This window comes from Megalops cyprinoides, chromosome 21 (assembly GCF_013368585.1).
Source record: "Megalops cyprinoides isolate fMegCyp1 chromosome 21, fMegCyp1.pri, whole genome shotgun sequence".
In the NCBI taxonomy this organism is placed as follows: Eukaryota; Metazoa; Chordata; class Actinopteri; order Elopiformes; family Megalopidae; genus Megalops; species Megalops cyprinoides.
The window spans coordinates 10,001-36,930 of NC_050603.1; the positions used below are offsets into that span (position 1 = coordinate 10,001).

Here is a 26,930-nt window from a genome sequence, read left to right on the forward strand (position 1 = left end):
TGACTAAGGCATTGTATAATTTCAATATAACCTCTTTAGATTTATACTCAATACTTTTGCCTATATATCCCAGCATCCCGTTGGCCTTTTTTACTGCTACAGCACACTGCCTCGATCCTGTTAATCTTGGGTCAACTATTACTCCCAAGTCTTTTTCAAATTGAGCACATTCTAGTTTTTTCCACCCATGAAGTAGTCTTGTCTAAGGTTCTTATTTCCCACATGCAAGACTTTACATTTATATAAATTGAAAGTCATCTGCCAGGTATCTGCCCACTTTTGGATGCTGTTTAGGTCTTCCTGTATTACTTTAGTTCAGGGGTGTCCAAACCTCTCCTGCTCCAACACAGCTGATTCAAATGATCAACTCGTTATGAACTCCTGAAGCTGCTGAATCACAAACTGATCATTTGAATCAGCTGTGTTGGAGCAGGGAGAGATGTAAAACATGCAGGACAAGTGGCCCTCCAGGAGAGGTGTGGACACCCCTGCCTTAGTTGATTCCATACTGTTGGCTAGACCCCCTAGTTTTGTATCATCTGCAAATTTTACTACTTTACAACTAACCTCTGCATCAAGATCATTTATGTATATAAGAAATGGCAAAGGCCCCAACACCGATCCCTGCGGGACTCCACTTCGTACAGGACCCCACTCTGATACATTTCCTCCCACAGTTACAGTCTGCTTTCTACCAACTTCAACCCCACTCAGTGATAGCTCCTGTAATTCCTTCAGATTTCATTTTCAATATGAGCCTCTCGCGCGGAATTTTGTCAAATGCCTTTTGAAAGTCCAAACAGATAATATCATAAGCTTGGTTTGAGTCCAGACATGCTGTAGCTTCCTCAAAGAAGTCCAGGAGGTTTGTTAAGCACGACCTCCCTCTGCGAAAACCATGTTGGCTATCATATAAGACACCATTTCATTCCAGGAATAATTCCAAATTATCCCTAATGATGGATTCCAGTATTTTGCATGCGATACAAGTTAAGCTGACAGGCCTATAATTTCCTGGATCAGTCTGGTCTCCTTTCTTGTAGATAGGTACTACACTGCCATGTTTCCATGGTAGCATATATAAAAGCAATAAGGCTTCCTGCAATAATTTGATAGCTTTTAGTCACTTTTATCGCATTTTTTAAATTTGAGAACGATTACCTCAGGATGTTCCTACACCTCTGCGAGGCTCTCCTGAATTACCCAGCAACAGGTGTCAATCAAAACCAATTAGAGGCAGGGCCTCCCTGTTTCTGATTGGCTAAGACACTTAAACGAGATTTCTCTCTTCAGAAATAGAATAGTAATTCATATTTCCCACTGTGCCCTGGCTGGCTCTTCAACAGAATCAGTCAAAATACAGCTGCACTTTACACAAGTACGTTAATAAAGTATTCAGATGGAAAAAAAATTAGCCCCCAGGAAGTGACAAACATTCAATGCTAATTCATCAACAAATTTGATACCTAATCTAAAAGGGTCACATTTGTTTACGCAACTGTTCACTTAAAACATAACGCATTCCTTTTGTTTCCAAAAAGCAAGTTAGTTGGTTTTCACTTTGGTTTATTATACATTTCACCCTTTTGAATATGCCCACTGGGGACTCTTTAAAGCAAACCCTTTTATGGATCACACCATCAGAATGTCTGAAAGATATAAACACTTTATTTTGTGAAGCTATTGCAATCAGTTATTTTCAGACAAAAGGCAAAAACTTTAGTACAATAATCTGTACAATTCACAAGAGTGCATTTCCACGTTCTGTAAACAAAAATACAGACATTTTGATTGTTATTATACTTCCGCACAAAAATATGACATCTCTTGCAAATTTAGCTACTGCATACGCTCTCTATATTTACCAAAACTGACAAAACAGGAGGATATTTTTCAAAAACTGACATTAAGGTACCACAGTGCTTGGTTTAATTTCATTTTTACTAGAAAAAGATGAAAACCTAAGGAAAACAAACACCAGACCACTGTAAAACCTTCAACTGGGAAAAAGCGCAGGATTGCATCAAAATAACTTAAAATGGGTGAATAAAAGGACTTTGGCTGCCACTCAGATGTAGCCTCAGGCATACTGGTTGGAATCTCTGTGCTGGGAAAAACCCCATGGCAAATGAATACTGCGGGCCCTCTCTCAGGAAGAAACACCTATACAGCATACAATATCATACTAAACCTAGTCAGAGTTTCAAACATGCCAACAACGTAACTCGGACAGGAGAGTGCCAGTGGTATTGCTTCTACAGTGTCACATCACCAGTTACTCATGTAAACAGCTTCACGTTTTTGGTTCCTAAGAGGGATTTTCAGAGATTTTAGAGCTTAAAGGGAAAAAGAACAAATCACTACGGTAGCAAAGGTGTACAATTAACAGATAATGTACATTTCTGAAAAACAGTGACTTTAAACTGGTTTTGACCTGCAGTGCTGTGCAGATACTGGCTGACAGTGTGTAATCTTGTCTTTTTCACATGAGGGTCACTCCTTTAGACAACATTCCATCACACAGAGTATCTCACCAGAGCGCTTCCCTTGGTCCAGCAGTCTCATACAGTCAGGCCAGAGAATACAGCTTTATAAATACTCACAATGGCTAAACATCACCTCCACACACAGTGCCTTGCAGGTCAATACAGACATAATTTATAATGTCTCCAGGATGGGACAACATCTGGGAATACTGAAACTACACAGGAACGTAAAATACTTCATTCAAAATAGTTTTTTAAAAAGTCATTATGTCCCAAAGAAACCAAAACACAGATTTCCTCCTAGTTGCTGTGGGTATGGCTATGTGCCAGTGGGGGGCAGCATTCCCAGGGCTGTTCGAGTCTCTCCTTCTCACCTTCGGTGTGCCTGGGGTGGATGTGGATCTTTCCTCTGAGGCAGAGCTGCAGCATGTGGCAGAACAGCTGAGAGCCACACTGCTTCAGGTGGAGACACACAGCGCTGCTGGGGGGGGGTCAGGGCATTCTGGGATTCTTCCAGAGCTGCTAAGAGCAAATGTTTCCACAGGTGTCTGGGGGGCAGTGGCTGAAGCTGCCAGTACTGTTAGGGAGAGGTGGGGGTTTGTCCACAGACCCTGCTGATACATGGGGTGTGCTGTTGTGGCCAGCAGGGGGCAGTGAGGGGTCACAGGTCAGTGGAGAGGTGGATGCTGATGCTGGGGGACCGCTGTTTGTGCTCCACCGCCAGCGTCAGCCGCTCCTCCTGCAGGCTGCAGGCAGAGTAGCGGTTTGTCTCAGGGGCTGACAGGCTGCTGGAAGTGTGGGTGTGGCTGTGGGCAGAGCTTCCACCCGAGAGCGCGTTGCTGACTTGTTCAAATGAGCGAGAGAAGACAGCACTGGCAGTGCGAGACAGGCTGAGAGAGCTGGCTTTGGGCGCAGACTGGCTGGAGGTGAGAGTGGAGCCGGCTTTGGGCACCGACTGGCTGGCGGTCAGAGTAAGGCGCTTCAGCGACAGCAGCTCCAGGTTTTCACTCATTGCTCTTCCTCCTGCAGGCTTGTGGGACAGCTGGTCCCGGCCGCTCTCAGACTGGGCCTCTGCTCTGCTCCCCTTGCCCCCCCCTGCTCTGCGCTGGCTCTTTGCCGCAGACTTTGCCCCCACAGTGGGGGTGCTGCTGATTAGGATTGACGGGGGGCTTCCCCCCGCCGCCTGTGAGCAGAACCCCTCATCCACCTCTGTGATCTCCATCAGCTCGTCCGGGGAAGCCAGATCCACTGCGTCTGGGGGAGACAGGAGAGAGACCGTCACACTCACGGAAACCCACCAATCCCCTGACACCACCAAACTACCTGTCAGCTACAAACACCCCTAAACTCAGTTCCTGACACCCTAAAATTCAGGGCCTGGCACCCCAATAGTCACCACCCACTTACATCTGCATTTTATTCATTTACATTTATTAACTCTGTGCCGAACACCCATAAACTGACCACCCTCTCTGAATAACTACAGCTAAAAACATTTAAATCCAAAAACTTCAAAATACAACCTGACACTCAGCCTCGCACACCCCTAAACCCAGTGCCTATTACCAACTCAGGGTCTGACACCCCTAAACCCAGTGCCTGTTTCCAACTCAGGGTCTGACACCCCTAAACCCAGTGCCTATTACAAACTCGGAACCTGATATGGCTGAGCTGACAACCTTATTTGTACAACTACATTTAAATCCAGAAACATCCAAATATTATCATAAAATCAGGTTTAAAATGCCCACAAAACCTATTTCCACTGGGTAAAAAGTTGTTAAACCTGTCTGACATTTCAGGTCGCTCCCTAAAAGCTTGAACACCTGAACACATCCACCTTCATGACAGACAATATCCCCCCACCACAGAGAGAGAGAGAGAGAGCATCCTGCACCACACACAGGTATAATCAGGTGACTTTAAAGATCATCCAAGTGAGGTGAGGAAAGCAGGAAGTCAGGGTGAGACGGTCAAGGGTGAGAAGCAAAACCCTCTTGTAACATTAGTGGAAAAAGATCAGATGGGGAGGCTATTTGGAGCAAAGTCAGGAACTGTACTATACACTTCAGCAGCAAAATCAAGAGAGAAATGCATTTCAAGAGCTTTTGTAAAAGGGAACGCAGTTGCCTGTCTTCCACAGTAGGCACTAAGAATTAGCATATAGGTGTGGAGCTAATCTTCACAGAGACATGATCAGACTGGTGCAGGTGATCTCAGATCAGTTAAGGCATGTCTCTACTCTCCAAGTTTCCAGGGTAATGTGTTGGAGCACGTGGTCTCAGATCAGTCAGAAGTTGTCTCTCTGTTCAAAAAAGTCTCCAGCGCTGACATCACCAAAAGCACATTTCCCTCCAAGGAAAAATAATTTTATTCTATTATTTATTCTTGACATGGCTGGTTGAGGTAGAAAATAAAGCAATTTCACTCAACCAATAGGAATGCCCCTTCACCAGGCCCCAAAGGGCAGGGGTCAAACAGTCTTTCTGCAAATGGACCAGAGACCAAATCCACATATCCAAGAGCAAATTCCATGGTGCCAGCAGGAGCCTTTGGTGTTAATGCTGGGAGGATCAGCACTGCACTGATGGGAGGGCTCAGGATGCGTGTGACCCAGTGTGGTATGGAGCCAAGAGGTTAGGCGCACTGTGGGCCGGAGCCAGAAAAACAACAACTAAACAGGCCTTCAGACCGGCTCACCATACATGCCCACAGCAGCCTCATATACCCACAGAGTCAGGGTTCGGTCTTTACATTAATAATGACCCTATGAATGCTGAGTGAGTGCAAATTAATACTGATCACAAACATTCGCAGGGGGCTCAAATTTATTCGCTATTAATTACAAAGATGTTAAGCCTTTCAAAATAAATTCACCCCTGGTTTTGTTTCTGGTTGGTTGACTGGGTATATACGCCATGTAGTTCTAAGTAACATAAGACTGTTTGACAGCTCTGTTCACGAATGGTAAACCGAAAGGTTCAGATCTGAAAGTCGAGTCTGAGCACTGACTCTGTCCAGGGCATTCTGGTGTCCTTCAGGATAAACACATACAGTACAATTACATCTATCAAGAAGCCAATCAGTCCAAAGGTCTACAGCTCTTCTTTAATGGAGGTGTGTCTGAATAATCAATGCCACGAACCCAGGGACAGTGTCACATGGAACACCACCTACAAACGGCGGGTCTCACAGCACCCTGCTGAAAGCAGTGATTCCAGGGGAAAAGGAGGATTTCGCCACATCTCCATCTGCACTTGGTCAGCATGCTGGCCATGCCCAGGTGTAGCCAGGTGTGAGGGGGCGGGGTTAGTCAGCAGCGCCATGCAGCAGTCACCTGGCCCACACGCCCACAGCACACCCACTCCACCACACAGTACCTCCAGGCTTTGGGTCTAGTACTGGACCCGCCCTGCGGGGACCACCCCGTCTTCCAACAGCCTCCTCACGGACTTCTGCCTCCTGACCTCTGCTCTAGAGTCGGCCCCTGAATCGGCGCCCCCCAGAGGCAGAGGCTGCCCCTCTGGCCTGTTTCTTAGAGCCTCGCCGTTGGCCACCCTCTCGCCGCTCACCCCTGTCACGCTAATCTCAGGGATGGGCCCGACGGGGCCCGAGTCCGGGGAGTCAGTACTGTTCTCCAGAGACTCTGAGGGTGAGAATGACACACACACATACACACGGGATGGCTGAAAGGAAACAAACAACATTAAAAAGCAAAAACGAAAACTCAACACAACATAAAATCAAAAAAATGCAATGGTGACAGATGGAGAGAGTGGGAGGTCTTACGCTGAGCTGGTCAAGCCTGAGATTTCACTTGACTTCCCTAATTTAAAGTTCATTCAGTCAACACCATGATTACTTCCCTGTGCAGGAAATCCACAGGGGAGAGGTCACGCCTCTAAAGGGAACGTTACTTAGATGTATATGAGTGAGGACAGACCACAGCAGGCCTGTTGCAAGGTGACCCTCCATTTTCAGCTATCCGGTCAGGTGACTAACTCACAGATTTAACTCTCCTAGTAATTAGTAATCTACATCTGTCAGCTAATCATTTTTCCAAAGGAGTATTTGATAATGTGAGATAAGGAATGAGATGATGTCTGAGATCCCACTGTGTGTGAAGGGGAGAGGGACAGACCTTCATTTCACACTTTGTCCACCAATTAGCAGAGTTTGAACCAGGGCATGAAAACTGCTCCCTGAACTATAAAGCTGAAAACTGCTCCCTGAACTATAAAGCTGAAAACTGCTCCCTGAGCTATAAAGCTGAAAACTGCTTTACTTCTGCAGCACCTGCTCTTTCATATGAATTCATCTGTAAATGATACATTGACCTTTGATGTATGCATAGTTTGACAATGAGATGACGGCAATGACGTGTTGAGACCTCAGCATGGTCATGTGACCACGTTCTGGCACACGCCTCTCACCGTGTCTCTTCCAGCGATGGCCCCGGATGGACAGGCTGGTGACGGCGTTGCGGGATATCCTGGACGCGGTGGGCGTGATCTCCACCTGAATCGAGCGTGTTCCTTCCTTGTTGGACTTCACAGCGGCTCCGTGCAGAGAGGACTTGATTGCATTTCCCACCTATACACAAATCCAGGGGAGGCATCCAAACACACACTTATGTAGGATGTAGTATAAGTGCAAAATATTTCTGCAATCTAACAACTTACTGTTGTGTATGGGCAAACACCACACAATCCCCTCGAAGCCAACACAGAACAGATAGATTTAGGGGCATCGAAAGTCACACAATGGAGACACAGATGCAACTGAGAAAGCCACATTCTACAGACAGACAGACACGATTTGAAGACAGAGACAGGGACATATTCTGGAGACAGGAGAGAAAATCTACAGCTGAGCTAATCAAACATCCTAGAGCTGACCTGTGCCAGCTATCCAAAATATGTATGACTAACAATATTAACATCTAGCATTATCTTTGACACTGAAAAGACTGAAAATGCAAAACTCTTCCAGTCCATGTTTACAGAAAAGATACAGTTAGTGACTTAATATTTATTCAGACATGGAAGTAGTATTTTAGTTGCTTGTTCTTCTGCACAAAAAGAACCCAAACCCTAACCCTAACCCTAACTCTAACCCAAACCCTAACCCTAACTCTAACTCTAACTCTAACCCAAACCCTAACCCTTAAGACCAGCAAAGCCTGCTTTGAGATGCAGCTCATGAACAGCACCCAAACTACAGACTAATCATAAATGAAGAAAAAAACAACAAACCATAAACCAAAAAGGTGCATTCAGAGTGGAGCACCCGTATACTTGAAAGTAATAAATACACAGCAGTTATGAAACATTACATGCTTCTGACAGCATGAGATCCTCAGTAGTTTTTTCAGACTGAAGTGAAAGACGTTTCAGAAGCACATCTCGTAAACGCAGAAATTAGAGAGAGATATTTTAAAGGTACAATCAGGAGAGAGACGCTGTGTTAGTAGCCACTTCCCTCCTCTACCCACCAGCAGCGGCTCGGGGAACAGCTCCAGCTGGGCTCTGTACAACACGTCCTCCAGAGCCTTGGAGCCCAGGTCCGATTCTCCGTTACACCTGCGAGAGACACGGCACCACACTTCACGCCTAGCACAAGCAGGTGCCACTACAGCCAATCTGCCACTCTACCTACTGCTGAGTGTCCTTTCATGCAGGAAACCAGCTCTTAAGGTGTGCACAGGTGAAATGGACAGGGACCATTAAGCAGAAAACAACATTTTTCATTTCAAGTGACAACTGTATCAGCGTAGCATTTCTTCCAGAAAATAAAAAAGTGCAACTGTGTGTGTGTCAAAAGGAAATCAACATTCTGAGCTGAAGGGAAGGGAAGGCTGAATCTACAGGGAACCTGCACATCTTGTATAGCTCTCCTGACTGTATGGTGTGTATGACAGTGTGTGAGTGTCAGTGAGAGTGACTGTGTGTGTGTGTGTGGAGAGAATATGTGCGTATATATGTGTGAGAGTGAGTGAGAGTGACATTGTGTGAGTGAGAGTATATGTGTGTGTGTGTCTTTGTCTGCATGAATGAGAGTGTGTATGTGTGTGTGTGTGTATGTGTGTGTGTGTGTGTGTGTGTGTGTGTGTGTGTGTGTGTGTGAGAGTGAGCGTGAGCGTGTGCGTGTGCGTGTGTGTGTGTTAATGCAGAGAATGAAACATTTCACTCACAGGGCATAGTGGATACCAGTGATTAACTGCACCAGGAACTCAGACGACACGGTCATGCGGGTGCTGATTCCTTTATAGCGCCTCAACTGCTGCCTGGGATACCCACAGATACAGACCCTGCAGGAATCAGAGCAGCAGGGTTACAGAGGGAACCCCAACATACCCACAGATACAGACCCTGCAGGAATCAGAGCAGCAGGGTTACAGAGTGAACCCCAACATACCCACAGATACAGACCCTGTAGGAATCAGAGCAGCAGGGTTACAGAGGGAACCCCAACATACCCACAGATACAGACCCTGCAGGAATCAGAGCAGCAGGGTTACAGAGTGAACCTCAACATACCCACAGATACAGACCCTGCAGGAATCAGAACAGCAGGGTTACAGAGGGAACCCCAACATACCCACAGATACAGACCCTGCAGGAATCAGAGCAGCAGGGTTACAGAGTGAACCCCAACATACCCACAGATACAGACCGTAAGAGACTGAAGGGCAACATGTGTTACTACAGCAACTTCATCAATAGCGATTACACACAGAAAATGCATAGACACATCATAACGTATACTATATCAAAGAAAACAGAATAAAAGACAGAATAAAAGAATAAAAGCAGGCTCTTGCCTCTAATGTTTACACCTTCAGGCACACTGTCAGGAGGGGCAGGGGTCAGAGTTAGGGTGATATGGTCTGAATGGGTGGGTTTTCACTTTAGTTCGCAGTGGACAGTGGTCAGCGCCCCTGCTGTCCGGACTGATGCGGGGAGCTCATAACTCCATGTGAGGGTCAGGATGAAGGACCCTTTCAGGAAGGGTCAGCTGGGTGAGCAGAGCTAGCACAGGGTGCCAGGGGTGTGTACAGGCCTGAAACTCAAACCCAAGCCTGACTCCATCTGCAGAGACTCGGACATGGAAAGAACATGTCCCGTGTTTTTTCTGACACTGTGTCAGCACTGACCTCTTACAAGTGTACTGACACCGATTGTAATATAACAGTAGCACAGCATAACAGTAATCTGGAAAAGTAAACTAGAAAATCAGTAACAATCGAATGTAGCATAGCACAAAACTAGTACAGTATACTACAGCCTAACAGTAATCTAGTACAGTATACTGTGGTGTAAACAACACAGTAAAAAAGCATACAGTGTGATCATTAATCATCTGCAGCATCTGAATTGGTTTTAATCTGAGGGAGAAAGCTGTCATGCTGCTGGGGAGTAAAATAGCATCTTGAGCTGCTGGGATGGTTTAAGCCTTTAACAGGATTGGGGAGGGAGGGTTTGGTGCAGTGCTGGGGGAGCAGGCTGGGAGACCTGAGGATCAGATTCTGCTGATACTAACAGCTTATCAGTGTCTCCCAACCCAGCAGACTGGCATCCTGGCCTCATTCTACACATTCCACACCATGCCACACGAAGCGGGGTGGGCAGAGGAAGCGGCATGGCCTGTCTGAGGTGCGTGTGGTTGGAACATGGGTCTCACCTGGAGCTGAGCTGGCACAGGGACTGCAGCGAAGGACTGGACATGTAGCTCAGGGCAGCGTTGTAGCACAGCAGGAGAAACGTCAGAACCTGGAAACTGCAGGGAGCAGCAGTGCTGATGTCAGAGGCAACGGCGCGGGCACTCACAGGCTCTGCTGCATGTTAGCTCACCAGCAAAATGCTCATTCATACAATGTTTCATAATAAGTGAAAGTTTACATTACAGTTATGAACACGGAAATCCTGACATGATGGTTAAGTATACAAAAAGCACCAATATCACACACTCACACTCCGCAATTGAGGTTCACCAACATGACTGCCACCATCACAGCTAGGGTTCTCATTTAAGGGTTAAAAAGGCAGATTTCACTCACTCACTCACTCACTCACTCACTCACTCACTCACTCACTCACTCACTCACTCACTCACTCACTCACTCACTCACTCACACAGAGTTGCTCACTCACTATGGGAGCACATATTAGATGAAAATGTTGAAAACACACATGAATAATTGAGCAAAAAACTGCTGTCAGTGAGGGTTAAGGTTAGGGTTTAGGGTTAGAGTTAAGGGTTACTCTGATGATGATGGACGCACCGGTTTTGTGCCGTAAAAGTCTCTCTTTGCAGGTGTGGTCCACTATACACCACCCGACTCTGCCCATGGTTGGACAGAGCCCCTTCTGTCAGCGCCAATGAACCAATCGTTGAGGGCTAAAGACACATACCATTCTGATTAACAATACAATAATGTCAGTTAAAACAACTATACAGTAAATGTATAGTACTGATACAGAGATCGATGGGCAGTGTGGATCCAACTCACTTCATGGTACACCGAAGGTTTTGATAAGGAGGGAACCGTGAAAGACAACACTTTGCTCTGGCCATCTTTGTCAACGATCTCCTGCAAGAGAGGAAAAGAGTGAGGAGAGCCGGTGCTGAGAAGGAGAGCAGCACAAAGGTCCAACAGTCTGCAAACAAACAATTCATTCAAAAAATACCCTTCAGATGAAGCTGCTGGACAGAGAAACACAGCAGATACACAGCAGAGAAAGACACTGCAGTTGGAGACACTGCAGAGAGATACACTGCAGAGAGATACAGTGCAGTTAGAGACACTGCAGAGAGAGACACTGCAGAGAGAGACACTGCAGAGAGACACTGCAGAGAGATACACTGCAGTTAGAGACACTGCAGTTAGAGACACTGCAGAGAGATACACTGCAGAGAGACACTGCAGAGAGATACACTGCAGTTAGAGACACTGCAGTTAGAGACACTGCAGAGAGATACACTGCAGAGAGAGACACTGCAGAGAGATACACTGCAGAGAGATACACTGCAGAGAGAGACACTGCAGAGAGATACACTGCAGAGAGATACACTGCAGAGAGAGACACTGCAGAGAGAGACACTGCAGAGAGATACACTGCAGTTAGAGACACTGCAGTTAGAGACACTGCAGTTAGAGACACTGCAGAGAGATACACGGCAGAGAGATACACTGCAGTTAGAGACACTGCAGTTAGAGACACTGCAGAGAGATACACGGCAGAGATACACTGCAGAGAGATACACTGCAGTTAGAGACACTGCAGAGAGAGACACTGCAGAGAGATACACTGCAGAGAGAGACACTGCAGAGAGATACACTGCAGAGAGATACACTGCAGTTAGAGACACTGCAGAGAGAGACACTGCAGAGAGATACACTGCAGTTAGAGACACTGCAGAGAGATACACTGCAGAGAGAGACACTGCAGTTAGAGACACTGCAGTTAGAGACACTGCAGAGAGAGACACTGCAGAGAGATACACGGCAGAGAGATACACGGCAGAGAGATACAGTGCAGTTAGAGACACTGCAGAGAGATACACTGCAGAGAGAGACACTGCAGATGGAGCCTCTCATTCAACAACAGTCACCCCAAGAAAAGCCAGTATATATGTGTGTGCACATGTTTGTGTGTGTGCGTGTGTATATACTATATACTGTCAGTTTCAGTTCAGAGTGACTCTCTCAGCTGCAGGATTTGAGGTCAGCATTCTCCCCTCTGCAGGAAACTGTCTGTGCTGTGAGTGCGACCCTGAACTCTCCCCCCCAGGACACACTACTGTGACACAATGGGGTCCACTCCACCAACACACATTCTCACCTTCAATTCAATTTTTCTATAATTTACTTATTTTCTATTCTGGCATTATATACAGCTTTTTCAATCATTCTATGGCACTACAATCTATGACAAATGACAAAATGAACTATCCTTACTTCAAAACAGATTAAAATGATTTGGGGGCCTGGATAAAACAAATAAACAGATAAAATCCAGCAATAATCTAAGTAAAAGAATTAAAAGCACAGCTGTTATTATGCCATTGTTATTATGGTGCCATTCCACTGGAAAATGTCAAGAAATGGCAAAGCAAAACCAAAGGATAAATCTGGATTTAAACTGTCCATGTGTTGGTGTCCCTGTGGTCCTCAGTGCTATCAGATGCTGATATAGCTGTATGCTAATGTTTCTGTCACTCACAGAGCTGTGTATGAGTGCTGTTCTGAGCTGTGTATGAGTGCTGTTCTGAGCTGTGTATGAGTGCTGTTCTGATGATGCACTGCTGGAGAGGCTGCACAGGAGCACAGTCAGAGAGACCAGCAGGGCCACGCACAGCAGGGCCCACGTCAGGGCTAATCACCCGTCTCAAAGTCAACAATGCCAGCATGATTTTCCACCCCCCGACTCGCCTCCATCTGACTGACAGCTGGCCTAGTTTTACTCCTTATAAAGCCCTAAGGAGAAGCACATTTAAAGAGAAAAACATTCCACAGCAAGGAGAAACCCTCCCTGTGGCTCTCCTAAATATACCAAGACTCCATCAAACCTGCTTTACCAAAGTCCCAGTGAAAGATAATTGGGGGGGGGTGTTTCTAAGTGAAATCCAGAGCTGGCCACCGCAGGGGGGTGGGGGGTGTTTCTAAGTGAAATCCAGAGCTGGCCACCGCAGGGGGGTGGGGGGTGTTTCTAAGTGAAATCCAGAGCTGGCCACCGCAGGGGGGTGGGGGGTGTTTCTAAGTGAAATCCAGAGCTGGCCACCGCAGGGGGGTGGGGGGTGTTTCTAAGTGAAATCCAGAGCTGGCCACCGCAGGGGGGTGGGGGGTGTTTCTAAGTGAAATCCAGAGCTGGCCACCGCAGGGCCCAAGTGGCCCCTCCACCACAGAGGGCAGGCCTGTCTCCTTCATTCTCTTCCCCAATGTTTCTCTTTCCCGTCTCCTACCACCTCACCTGCACAGCAGCATGACTGCCTTTTAAGGGTCAGAAAACAATCTTCCAGAACAATCTTCCAGTTTTTCCCATACTGGCTAAATTGGGTTTTTTCTTTCTTTCTTTTAATTCCCTCTGGAAAATGTCCATTGTAAGGTGCTGTGTGAAAACTTGTTCATGAAACGAGATACAGAAAAATAAAGAGTGATTGATTGATTGAGGGATTTATTGATTGATTGAAATTTTAGACACTTGTCTAAAACCACAGAAACTACTCCCAAAATTTAGCATATACTATGCTGAGCAAAAATACACAACTGTCTTAAAACCTTTTACACTTGCGTTTCATTGCTCAGCAGGTGCTCTTTTCCCAAGCAGCTTTCATACAATTTTATTCATGTTATTCATGTTTATTTATGTTATAGCTGGATATTCACTGAGATCGTCTGCGTTAGGTACCAGTAATTAGTCTGTAACAGCAGGCACACTGTTTTAAAATGCACTCTTGATTATGCACTATTGCAATCAATTAGCAATCATGTAACATTGTGTATGGAGTTGGATGATGTCATGAAAGAACTGAATGTGAATTGAATTCCACAGTTGAGAGAATGGGCCCTAAATGACTCCAATAAATGGACTGCTTGATACTTAGAAGCTGGGTATTTAAACTGTGACTCTGATGAAGTGCTTTTTCTTTGTATGTGGCTGAATGGAACCATGGCATCAAACTGGTTCCTTCAAATGAGTGCAGACAGAATCAGGCCATATAGAGCTGGAGCTCTGAGGAGGTCAAAAGCAGGATCTGTCCTGCAGGAAAGGACATGGACAGACGGACAGACAGACTCACCAGGTTGTAGATGCCCAGGAGCAGTGCTTCGATGCAGCCACTGCAGCGTGGGTCCCGGCCGGAGGTCACGGACAGGTAGCTCCACACCAGCTCTGGCAGGAACTGCAGAGTGAAATGCTGCAGGCGCGGCTCCCCGCTGCGGTAGAACTCAAACAGCTGGTGGCACACGGGCTCCAGGAGCTGGGGGTCAGAGGTCACAGCTCACCGTTTTACACAACCCTACAGTATTTTCCTCAAACACAAATGTGAAAATGATCAAATTGATAAAATAGTAAATATTGACAAATAAGGTGAGATTCCAGAAAACTATTACAAACAATTATGTTAGTAAACACCCTTCTCACATGGCCCCCAATAGAAAATACCTTTATGTATTATGTGTGCGCATATGCACACACATGCACTCACACACGCATGCACGCACGCACACATACACGTGCACGCATACACATGCGTGTACACATGCGCACACACACGCGCACACATACACGCACGCACACACACACACGCACACACACATGCACGCACGCACGCACACACGCACGCACACACACATACATACACGCACGCACACACACACATACACGCACGCATGCACACGCACGCACGCACATACATACACACGCACGCACGCACGCACGCACGTAGGTACAGTGGCCTCCATTCATACCTTCAGTTCAATTTAGTTAAAAGATGATTCTATAAAAGAAAAGAGTTACTACTTAAGTGACACCACACAGACAGCAAGCACTGTGTCCTGAGACCAGCAGAGACAGTACTGTGCATACACAGGCAGACTGAGGAAAGTGAAGGAAGAGGAGGAGTGAGAGAGGAACACGTACGTCGCTGAAATTCTCCCGGATGACTTTATACAGTGCTGGCACCAGAGAGGCCTTTTCCTTCAGAGAGGCAGCGTAGCTGGAGGTGGCTGTTTCCGGAAGAGTCTGAGATTCAGAGGGAAGAGCAGAAAGCAAAGGTCATGCCAAAGGTCACTCTGTCTCTGCTGCTGATAGATTCCTGAGATGACTGGTACTGACTCCTGACACCACGCCACAGGGACCATCCTGCAGACATTTGTGCTCACGCAGGGAAGTCTCAGACTAGCTCCTGCTACTATACAGCACTTAGCAACTGCAGGCCTTTCAACCTGTATTTCCATCATCATCCTCCAGGTGTCGCTGTAGGTACTTCGGTCTCAGCAAACAGCTGCATGATATTACAACTAGCAACAGTACAATTCAAACAAATAGGAGTTCATCAGTGCAAAGGAAATACCTTGACAGAGTGGCAGGTGAGGGAGGAGGAGCTGAAACACAGAGACACATCACCTGCATTTCTCTGAGTGAGCGAGAGTTACATTACCTGCCTGCTGCCCTGCTCTCTGTATTTCACACAATGTGCAAGATTTCATTAAATTACACACCAAAGACAGTGAAAGACCAGAATTTCAAATCAGACTGAGAATGAAGCAGGATAGGAGGAATCCAGGGTGAAAAACACATGAAAATGAAGGATTTTATTCAATTTTCATATGAAATTAACTCCACAAAGAGTGCCCAGGACTGCCTTCATCAAGCCTTTTAAAATGGCCCTTAGAAAAAGGCAGACATCATACATCTGAAATTAGAAGGACATGTTGCTACCTGGCCTGTCCCCACTCTGTCTACAAGCCCCACGTAAGGCAGACACTGTGCCAGTGGGCACAGGCCTCCGGGGGAGGGCTGAGAGCTGGAGGGGGCACAATGCATCCGCCCCAGGCATTGACCCCACATCAGCTTTAGCCTTTTCAAATAGTAATGAGGGCAGGAATTATGGTTGTGTAAACTGATCCTTGATCTGTTGATGTGAGCAGAAAGTACATGGAGTAGCACATTCCTATAGCCTTTAACAATAACAAGATGTCTTCAACATGTATGGGCAAGAACCCTACGCTTGACCTCCTTCCTGCAGGGCTGGCCCATGATGCAAAGCAGTGGCGTTACCTTAAACTCAGACAGCCATTCTTCCACTACCCCTTGGTCCATCGCCAACATCTTCCTGCATCTGCTGCTCACTGGTTTCAACCTGGAAGAGTTTAAAGAGGATGAATCCCTGATGAACTGATCTAATGCTTCTGTAAACATGCTGAATGAAAACGAACATTCAGTATATTTATGAACGCATGCCACCCAAGGTCATGTCATATTTCTAAAGTCACACTAGAGGGAAATTCTGCAATTTATTCTCTCGCTGAATTATTTCATTATCATTTTTGGGAATACAGGTGTTTTAATAATGTGGTGATTAGAGTCAGTTGAAGCAGTAGTTTGGCTGAATCCACTGATTTAGTTCAGGTGTTTTGAGCAGTGCAGTGATCAGGGCCATGGGACCAGGAAGACAGGGTTATATAACAATTGATAGAAAAATGTGTAAACACATCTTTTTTGAGTATGCTTGGATGATAGCAAGCCAGTGCCTACAATGACACGTTTGAGAAATACTGCTTTAGAGAACACTGAATTTATAACATTATACCTCGGGAAAAACAATATGAAATTCCCAACAATTTAGCTTAGAGCAGTAGTCCGGGATGCACTGTTTTGTAAAAGCAGGAATCACATGTTTAAGTGGCATTCACTTAAGAGCAAGTGTTCATTACCTTATGTCAAGTTTTAATAACTGATTTCTGTTTTCAACACATACAAATATAACTGTAAAGGTTTTTAGTCACCAGCTCTTCAAAGTTAATGTATGAAAGGAAAAACAAAGTTCCCATTTTCAACCAGGTTTAAAATGACAGAATTTCATATAGAAAACCACTTATAGAGTTTTAATACAGTCTCAGTGCTCCAGCAAGTGGCACAAGAGACTGAGCTGATATTACTAAACTTAAGAGCCTTTCTAACTTTTTCATAATTTATTCAGGCTGAAATAAGTTTTGCTCCACTTTATTGAGGGCTTTATCTCACTGCCCTCAATCCACATTACAGAGATGAAGCCACTCATTATGAGTGCAGTCAGATGAGATCCAGGCCGACACTCTCCACACTACCTGCTAACTGATCAGACACAGGACTCCCCTCTCTACCCCTCCCTTCTCCCTCTATTCTCCCTTTTGCCCTCCTCTCTCTCTCCCTCTCTCTCCCTCTCTCTGCTGCATGTGCGTGCCATGTGTCTAATCCAGCACCTCAGCTCAGGGTTTATTGATTACTCAACCCAAGCTCTGCCAGCAGGAAGCAGGGATCTGTGTTGCAAAAGCAGAGTTCTGAATACTCTGTGTGTAAGTGTGCGCATGATCCTGCACACAAGCTGACAGATTTTCCAGGTAGCGCTTAGCTCTGAGTAGATGGATAAAGAAAAATGAGCAGCATTCAGGAAATCAGCTCAACAGCTTTAACCCACATGCAGTCAGAAATGGTGCATTCTGCCCTGTACTGCTGGCACACCACTTCCCATTCGCCAATACAGGGGCTCCAGCAGCAGCCAATCACATCTTCCCATCTCTGCTAAACCCCACACCATGCGCAGCGCTGTGGTACACCGCTACCTGGCAGTACCAAAAACGGCTTCCACCCACCACTGCGATGTATTCTTCTGTACTAGGGCACTGGCATGGATTCTATGAGGTAAATAATAGGCAAAACCAGTGTTGCGAATGTGTGTGAAGTAAAGCTCCATACTGATGTATCCGTTAGCCTTCCTATCTGGATAGAAATGGCAGGCAATCTTGTCCCTGAAAAACAACGAACATGAGACATTGCAGCACCCACTCCTGAAAGCAGCTAAAGCGGACATGCTGGAGTTTTCCACTGCAAGTTTACCTGCCAGTTCAGCTAATTTTATTATTATTTTTTCCCCAAAATGGATGACTACAGCTGGTAGCCTTATAAATCTAAAATATTTCTATTAAGGCTACTGTTAAAATATTTTGATAAAATACATGAGAAAAAAGGGTTGGAGTGTGATTAATTTGTACTTTTATTGCATTCAAAGTCTCATTCAAATTCAAAGGAGTTATCATTTTCATTAAATGTAATATCAAGAACCACAATATCGCTGGCCTCTATATTTTGGTATATATTTGGAAAATTTTGAAACTGGCCAAAGCCCACTGGGACACCTCCAAATGAGGACCGTCCACTGGGAATCAGGCTGCTCCGGGGGAATTTCAGCTCAGATCAATGCTGTAAGGCGCTATTTCTATAAATAATGAGAAAGACGAGATGAGCAGAGTCCTTCTGAACCATTACAGAGTAACAAGGCAGTGCCTCTCAGAGCTGCGATCTGGCAAGAGCCACTGAACACTGCTCTCAGCGTACTGAACACTACGGGAGCGATCACTGCTCTCAGCATACTGAACACTACGGGAGCGATCACTGCTCACTGCTCTCAGCGTACTGAACACTACGGGAGCGATCACTGCTCTCAGCGTACTGAACACTACGGGAGCGATCACTGCTCACTGCTCTCAGCGTACTGAACACTACGGGAGCGATCACTGCTCTCAGCGTACTGAACACTACGGGAGCGATCACTGCTCACTGCTCTCAGCATACTGAACACTACTTAAATATTTCCACAAAATATCCAGGCCTGAAAATACAATCAAGCAGCACCTGTGAACACATTTAACAACAAGTATGACCAATCAGGCTTTACCCTGTACTTTTAAAACTTGGAGAGACTGGAGAAGTTGGAAAACATGTCCATTTCTTAAAATTCAAGGTGTTTATCTTTAGGTACATTTAATGTTTTTACAGTAGTTCTTTCATCAAAGCCATCTGTTATGCAGAGGCCTCTCTCTGACCTTCACTCTGCTCCTCTGACCTTTGACCTGCACTGCAATAACTTTCGCATAATATATATTCACATAATTTGAGAATCTTTTAAAACCTGTACCGTTTCATTATGAGAGGTTATTAGAACGATTTTAAGACTTTCAGTCTTAACAGTTTTTAACAGGGTTTTTAGCCCACTGTATACTGTCAGATCACACAGCAGTCATGGCAACAGGCATCTCTAATTACTGTCTGCACAAGTAAAACACTGTAATTACCCACATCTCACATGCTGGGCTTTCAGTCTGATTGGGACTTTGAGAACAGCAGTGCCTGTTAATTGCAAAAGGCCAAGACATTTCTGTGCTCACTTCCGGACAGCTTTTTATAGGCGTGTGAATGTAGAGCTGAAGAATATTAGCACCTCACCCAGAATATATGTGCACGTTGGTCACCTGTAAAATTCCTCTCAGCTCATCCATGCAGGATGCAGCTTCTCCAAGCTGCACTGTGCTGTAAGGTCACATGACTGACGGCATGTTGAGGGACAGTCGTTTCATTCATTACAGGCATTCAGCAGATGCTCTTATCCAGAGTGAATGAGCAACAGTGTCAGACCAGGCTAACACTCCCAGCCCAGTGAGTGTGAGCATAACACTATTCAAGCCCTACCCAAGTTAACTTGTGCAACCTGACTACGCAATGGAAGCCACGTATGCTACCATACATCAGTTAGTAGATCACACAATCCGAAACACATCGCAATACTACACATAAAATGAACAGCAATTACTACAAGTAACAAGCGTGAGGGGGCAGGGATTGCGGTGGAACCGAGATGCAGTCTGAAGAAGTGAGTGGACCACTGAGGGACCTGCACAGACAGGGACTGTGAGAAGAGTGACCCCATCGGGACGGAAATACACTGCTGTGTGTCTGAGCCCAGATGCTTCTCAGTGGAACGGGGATGGAAACAGCACTCAGAATGACTTACATTTACATTTATTCATTTAGCAGACGCTTTTATCCAAAGCGACTTACATAGGTTACAGTTCTTTACAATGTCATCCATTTATACAGCTGGATATTTACTGAGGCAACTGTGGGTAAAGTACCTTGCCCAAGGGTACAGCAGCAGTGTCCCAGCGGGGATCGAACCGCCAACCTTTCGGTTACGAGTCCTGCTCCTTAACCACTATGCTACACTGCCGCCCCGACTTCAGAGTTATGTAATGTGATGTAAAGTTACGTTCAGAATTACTCCTAACAATCATGCTAAAAGCTCAAGTGCTACCTTAGAGCAGACAGTTACTGATGAAGCTTCCTACTCCTAGTCGTTGAAAGCAGTAGCACTGTCATACCAGCACAATTTGTCATGAACAAACAATTCATGAATGCTAATAAATGTGAACAAACAAATTAGCATGGATGGTTTCCATTCTTGGTCAACTTGAAAGTAATTAAAATAATTTCTTTAAAATTGCTTCTGTCAATAAACACAACAATAAAATGCTTATGTTGTCTATACTGTTGTACGTCTTCATTACAATCTGTACTGCCTTCATTTCTGATTTGCTGAGCATAACAGGTCAGGAATGCACACCTATGTCAGTGCAAATCTGCATCTTGCAGATATTGTGCAGAAATGTGCAATCTTGTTATGGGCGTGTCATTTCAGTCTATTTCTAGCTATCATTCCAACAGTGGGAAAGATGCTAGGAGGCACTGGGATTAATTCAATATCAGCTTAATTCAAAAAACACAGGAACCATGAAAATAATATCCATTAACTCTGGGATACTAAAGCATTAATGCTTTAATGTTCAGAATGATACAACAACATTACTAGCAGAGCAGTGATAGGACTAAACTGTCATCAATAAAACGGCAGAGTATCAAGAGGGCCCAAGTCAGGACTTAAAAAACATACAGACCCAACACAGGAAAAAGCAGGACTAACACGGCATACAGACCCAACACAGGAAAAAGCAGGACTAACACGGCATACAGACCCAACACAGGAAAAAGCAGGACTAACACGGCATACAGACCCAACACAGGAAAAAGCAGGACTAACACGGCATACAGACCCAGCACAGGAAAAAGCAGGACTAACACAGCATACAGACCCAGCACAGGAAAAGCAGGACTAACACAGCATACAGACCCAGCACCAAACTGGACCCCCACTGTGAGTACAGACTGATGCACAACTTCATATCATATCGGAATGTTTCTTCTGTTCAAATTCCTATATCTTCTCCTGCCAATTTCTCTTCCTTTTCTGTCCTCGTTTTTCAACAAAATTAATAGGTTTTTCTCTAATTTTATGTGGAATAATAAATAGCCTAGATAATGCCTTAAATTATTCACCCTGTGAGAGAAGCACCGCAGATCCCTAACTTGCAGTGGTATTACTGACCTGCCCAAATGCTCACTACGGTGCTCCACTTTTCTCATGACACACCTGCAGCGTGGGTGAGCATCACCACTGCCTCCTGATACCCTTATTCTTCTTCTGTTAAACTGAGGAAACCATGAAGCCATTTCTGTTTAACTCAGCTTGTACATGGTCTGATGCACATGCTCCTACAGGGGGCATCAGCACCCTGTCCTGTGAATTTCATCCCCACAGCTGTGATCCTCAGTATAAACTATGAGAAATAAGGGAATCAGGCATACTATCCATCTGTGTCAGGGAGCCTTTTACCATTTGAGGAGCTTAGTGGGCTAATAAATATAATATTCCTAATTTTTAAATCAAATACCACTAAGGAGCATCATGTAATCAGTACAGAATCACCGTCTGCGTGAACCTTTTTTTCAACTTTAAAAGCCCTAATTCTAAAACATCTCACAAGTAGGAATCAGTTGTCAATGTTCAAGAATGAATACACCACTTAAACTATATCATTTTAATTCAAATATTGCAGATGTCTATGTCATATGCAAGGATGTAAGGGGAACGCTTTTTAAATGTATGCGGACATGTGATTATAACATTTATTACTTCATAAAAAATGCAGGTCCCATATGGCAGAAAGCAGGGCTGAGACTGTACAGAGTCTGAATGCAGTAAAACAGGCACAAACGCAGGACTGAAGCACTTTCTATACACTTCTGCACATTTCAGCAGTCACACTGCAGGTTTTCCTTTCCATACAGGTTGTGTTGTCACATTTAATAAAGTTCTCCAAAAGCATAAGCATGCATGTCAAAATGCAATGTTCAAAAATCCTGCCAATACTAAACTGCTGTTGAATTATAGACTGCTAAACTGAATTATAAACACTATTTCTACTCATTAAATTTTAAATCATTTACTATTAAAATATTTCCAAACATTATTCACACAGGGGCATCAATAGCAGCAAATGACAAAAATCTGCATCTCTTTCACACCTTTTCTGTTTTATTGTTGTTCTGGAGTCCTGCTGACATGTGGTTGAACTCTTGTTCCTTGTCTGATCTGACACTCTCCCCAGAAGCATCGCAGAGAGGGAAGTGAGGATTGTGCAATACATGTGGCACTCATTCAATCCCACATTCTGAAAAACCTGTTTCTGAAGAATTCAGTAACTGTTTCAATCCCACAAATACGCCCAGAAGACAACGACATGTTTCACGCAATTCTTTTCTATCAGTTTAACCTCACCTACATCAAATGACACGATATCAACGCTTGTATTATCAACAGCAGAGGAAGGTCATTTTAACAAACAGAAAGAAGCCGTGTGCTTTATACAGCACACAGACTCCGCCTCCTTGGCTCGGCAGCGGTGCCGCCAGTCCACAGCCTTTAAAGGGTGATGCTTCCATCCACACCCAGGCTGAGGCCTTTAAACAAGCAGAACTGGGCTGAGGGAGGCGCTTACACTTACAGTCACGACACCAGGCCTGAGTCACTCAGCCATGCTCTGGAGAAACAAACACGTTCTGTCTAACATGTAGTCAAATCATCCTACATCAGAAAGTGTTTCCTTAAGAAACTTCTTTAGGAAAATTTTACTTACAGTTCAAACAGCCAGTCTGCAGGCCAGATGTGAAACACAGCTCTCCAAAACTTGAGAATGACACACCCACAGCCAAAGCTCTCCTAGACAACTCACACAATCTCATTTCCTGTCCACCGGGCACACAGAGAGCTGATGCCACACACCCAAAGCAGTGCGTGCAGCACTCTTTCACAGCCCGACTCTGCCCAAAGTGTGTGAGTAAGTCTCTATTCTTACAAACTGTAGGGGAGGATCCAGGAAGTGAGCACACCAATCACAGCGCAGAGCTCTGTTCTGGAACAACTGCAAGTGCGGGGGAGAGCAGGAAAGACAGAGACAGAGAAGGAGAGAGGGAGAACAGGAGACAGAAGGAGAGAGGGAGAACAGGAGACAGAGAAGGAGAGAGGGAGAACAGGAGACAGGGAAGGAGAGAGGGAGAACAGGAGATAGAGAAGGAGAGAGGGAGAACAGGAGACAGAGAAGGAGAGAGGGAGAACAGGAGGAGGACTGCTTTCTCTCCTGCAGCAGCACAGCAGTTCATGTGTCACTTTCTCCTGAATTATGGCATTAATCAGTTCCTTTACAGTATGTGAATACAGTCATTTACAAATTGCTGCCAAGAGGTATGGAAATATAGTGCTTTTTATGCTGTTCTTCACAGTCAGTCAGAAATAGAGAAAAATGTTGGATAGCAGAATAATCAGACTTCACTCATAAAATGTTTTTTCACTGCAGAGTAATATTTCACTAGAATGAGCTCCTTCACTGTAGCTGGGATGCAGGTGCCAGCGTTGCTGTATCTACAGAGCAGGTAAAATGCAATACAAAGAGTAGCTTCCACAAAGTTTAACCTGAAGCACTACAAACAGCAGTGCAGGCAATACCAGCCTACATCATCTTCTATCACATCACAGACTGTGTCCTGTGTGACTCTGCATGGTGAGACTGGCTGGTACTTTGGCCCAGAGGTCCTTCATGTGTCACTGCACAGCTGACAGCATGACAGGACTCCCACGCAGCCCTAGAGGGGCCACGCCCCCACACTTCCTGCCTGGCAGCCCGCTCCAGCGCACTGTGACCACCCCCCCCCCATCCCCCCACTCTGGATCCAGCGAGGTTACACTGCACCTGTCCTGCCAGTTCAAACACCTGTACCTGTTCATGTGTTCACTGAAATGACATTCAGGTGTGTGCAAACAGCCTGAGAAAAACGCTACCACATCAAGAGCAGGACAAGTATCAGCCCCTGCAGCCTGCATTCGAACCTCCACTCCACACTTATACTCACTACGTTACAGCTCTCAGGTCCAGAGTCTAGCACTCTAACCACTGCTCCATACCGCCGCAGGGCTACTCTTACTCTCAGTGCTACTCTTACTCTCAGTGATACTCTTACTCTCAGGGCTATTCTTACTCTCAGGGCTACTCCACACCGATGCAGGGCTACTCTTACTCTCAGTGCTACTCTTACTCTCAGGGCTACTCCACACCGCTGCAGGGCTACTCTTACTCTCAGTACAGTGGCAGCTGGCAGCTGAGAGGTCATGCAGCGCAGCCATAAATAATAAATCACCTGCTGAGAGCAAAGAGTGGCAGAAATACCAGCAGCACAAACACGACCAAACTCATCATTCTTCTTTATCAACAGCAGCCCACAGGGCTCCAGCATCCTGCCAGCACGGCCCCTGTAGCAGCAGAACGGAACAGCCAACTGGAGTTCAGCCGGAGCGCTTATAATTGTCATTTGAGTTCAATGGGGCTAAATGACAAAAATATATTTAAATGAAATGGCCATCACTTCCTCCTTGATAATCTGACAGATTTAAATTTCCTCAGGCCTTTAAAACTCTGAAATCACTGTTTACCTTAACAATGTATGCACAGTTTTTATAGCATAACTTAAATGCACACAGGCTGTGCTTAGGATAGTGTCTATCCTGCAAGTACCTCAGACTCAGTGCAGCTCCTTCTCAAAGCCAGAGCTCCAGTTCAGAGTAGAAGCTGGGATCCCTGAGCTTGCAGAGCCAGACGACAGCTCTCGGTATTGAGCATCAGAAGCTGGAGGCGTGGGTGGGAGGGTGCTGAAAGATCTTTAATCACAGTTAACACAGTTCTAAGGAGGCTCTTCTGCAGTCAATTACATCAGGAGTCTCTACATAATCAGGAGCACTGCTCCAAGGCTAATCTTACAGAAACAGAGAATAACACTGTCAAAGACAGCAGCTGGCCTCTGTAGACTGGCCTAAGTGAACTGGACTAAGCAGACTGTTATCTAGACAGAGCTGCTTTGGAGACATTATCTGTGCATTAACTGCCTGGTTAAATACTCCAATCTCTGTGGCAAAATTCAGGTTTCAGTGCAGCTGCACTCCTTGAGAAACACCTGAGCTTTGCACTGTGTAGAGACCAGCTTCAGCTCCATCAAAACCCACTTACAGCTCTTTATTTACATACTTAACATTAGAGATTAACCCCTGACAGAAACTTTCACAAAATACCTGCTGCAGGACCAAGAGACATGGCAGCACCTACAACAGCAACCCATTCTGATAATGCTTATATAAACAGGGATAGTGATCTACAGTGTGTTGTTTAGCTAAATGTTTCAACTTTAAAAAGAGTGACTCAACTAAATTGTGAATTATGTAAATTCCACAAGGTAACAAATGTGAAATTCAAAATTCAATTAAAATACTCGATGTCGAATATTTCCCATTTTAAAGTTATTTAACGAGTTTTCAGCCAACTCTGGATTGCGTGCTCATAAACAATTGCTAATAACTTTATAACTTTATAAGGATACAAACTAAGGCTGGGAAAATGACGTGATTTATGCCAATGACCCCCAGTCTTGGGGCAGAAATTCAGTGCAAGTCATTAAGAAAGCGCCAGTCCGTACCTGCGCGTAAATACGCATCGAGAGGCTAACTAGCTAGACAAAGATCATCACTATCACTCAAATTGTTTTATTCGCATTGAATCTTCTGCTTTAATTCTAGCATTAAAGAACATCACACCTAATCATATAATACACGTACATATCAACACGGCTGATGGCAACAAGTCGGTTAGAAAGATCTAGGCATGTTCCAGTCTAGCCGCCCGCTAAAGGTAAATTATGGGTAGCTAAAAATGCACATTAGTTAACTAACAGACTGGATTTGTGGGTTTATGCATGTGGTTTCGACAAACATTTCAGAGCGTAAAACTATGGTCAATACTAGTTGTGACAGATCACAGACCGTCGTTAGCTCCCACAGGCAAGTTTCCGAATGTATGAGTGAATTTCCGAGTGTGGTTAGCTGGCTAGCCGGCTATCTTATTATTGATTATCATCGTATTGCAACAATGCTAGCTGTCCTTAATTAAAAAAAACCACGGATTACGGAGACAGTACGATAAATTATAAATAGTCAACTGATATTAGTTTGACACGACTCTTCTGAAGTTATTTCGAAAACAGTTAGCTATGTTAGCTACCTAGCTAGCTATATATGCCAACCTGTTCCTTAGTCTAACAGCAGAGGCAGCAAGCCATCTGTCAACGGCTAACGAATTAGCAAGATAGCTATCCAGCAATTACAGTTGCTAGCTGTCTAGCTAACTAAGCTAAGTCCCTTCTATTTTCTAAAAAAATGAAAATGTGGCTGACTTAGGTAGCTAGCTAGCTATATGTGGTTACAAACTCGTTGCTTAACGCTAGCTACAAAGAGAGAAACCAAGGCTAGGACGATTTATAACTTAGTAGACTACTTACTACCATGCTATCTTCCAAAATTTCTTTTCACCCTGGTCGCTTTTGTTGTTCGTCTCGCTATCAGTTACTCCATAAATTCTCTTAATAATTAATCAGCACCAATTCCTCCATCTTCATTACTTTCACCGCTCAT

At 45.0% G+C, this 26,930-nt stretch overlaps 1 protein-coding gene across 4 annotated transcripts; it reads right to left on the reverse strand.

The window, feature by feature from the left end:
* Positions 1-1,831: 1,831 nt before the first annotated feature.
* On the reverse strand, positions 1,832-26,930 carry fam126a (family with sequence similarity 126 member A). 4 transcript variants are annotated; one of them, XM_036515574.1, is made up of 12 exons: positions 19,475-19,535; positions 16,271-16,352; positions 15,131-15,232; positions 14,289-14,468; positions 10,999-11,079; positions 10,771-10,886; positions 10,170-10,265; positions 8,680-8,796; positions 7,981-8,068; positions 6,920-7,079; positions 5,867-6,132; positions 3,665-3,740 (listed from the first exon to the last, which is right to left on the reverse strand). In XM_036515574.1, exons 1-11 carry the CDS (start codon positions 19,525-19,527, stop codon positions 5,882-5,884), a joined length of 1,326 nt encoding a protein of 441 aa, XP_036371467.1. In that variant the 5' UTR covers positions 19,528-19,535; the 3' UTR covers positions 3,665-3,740; positions 5,867-5,881. The 4 variants fall into 4 exon arrangements, with proteins under 4 accessions (XP_036371465.1, XP_036371466.1, XP_036371464.1 ...); XM_036515572.1 differs by lacking the exons at positions 5,867-6,132; positions 19,475-19,535 and adding an exon at positions 26,798-26,930 and having other exon boundaries at positions 1,832-3,740; XM_036515573.1 differs by lacking the exons at positions 5,867-6,132; positions 19,475-19,535 and adding an exon at positions 23,059-23,227 and having other exon boundaries at positions 1,832-3,740.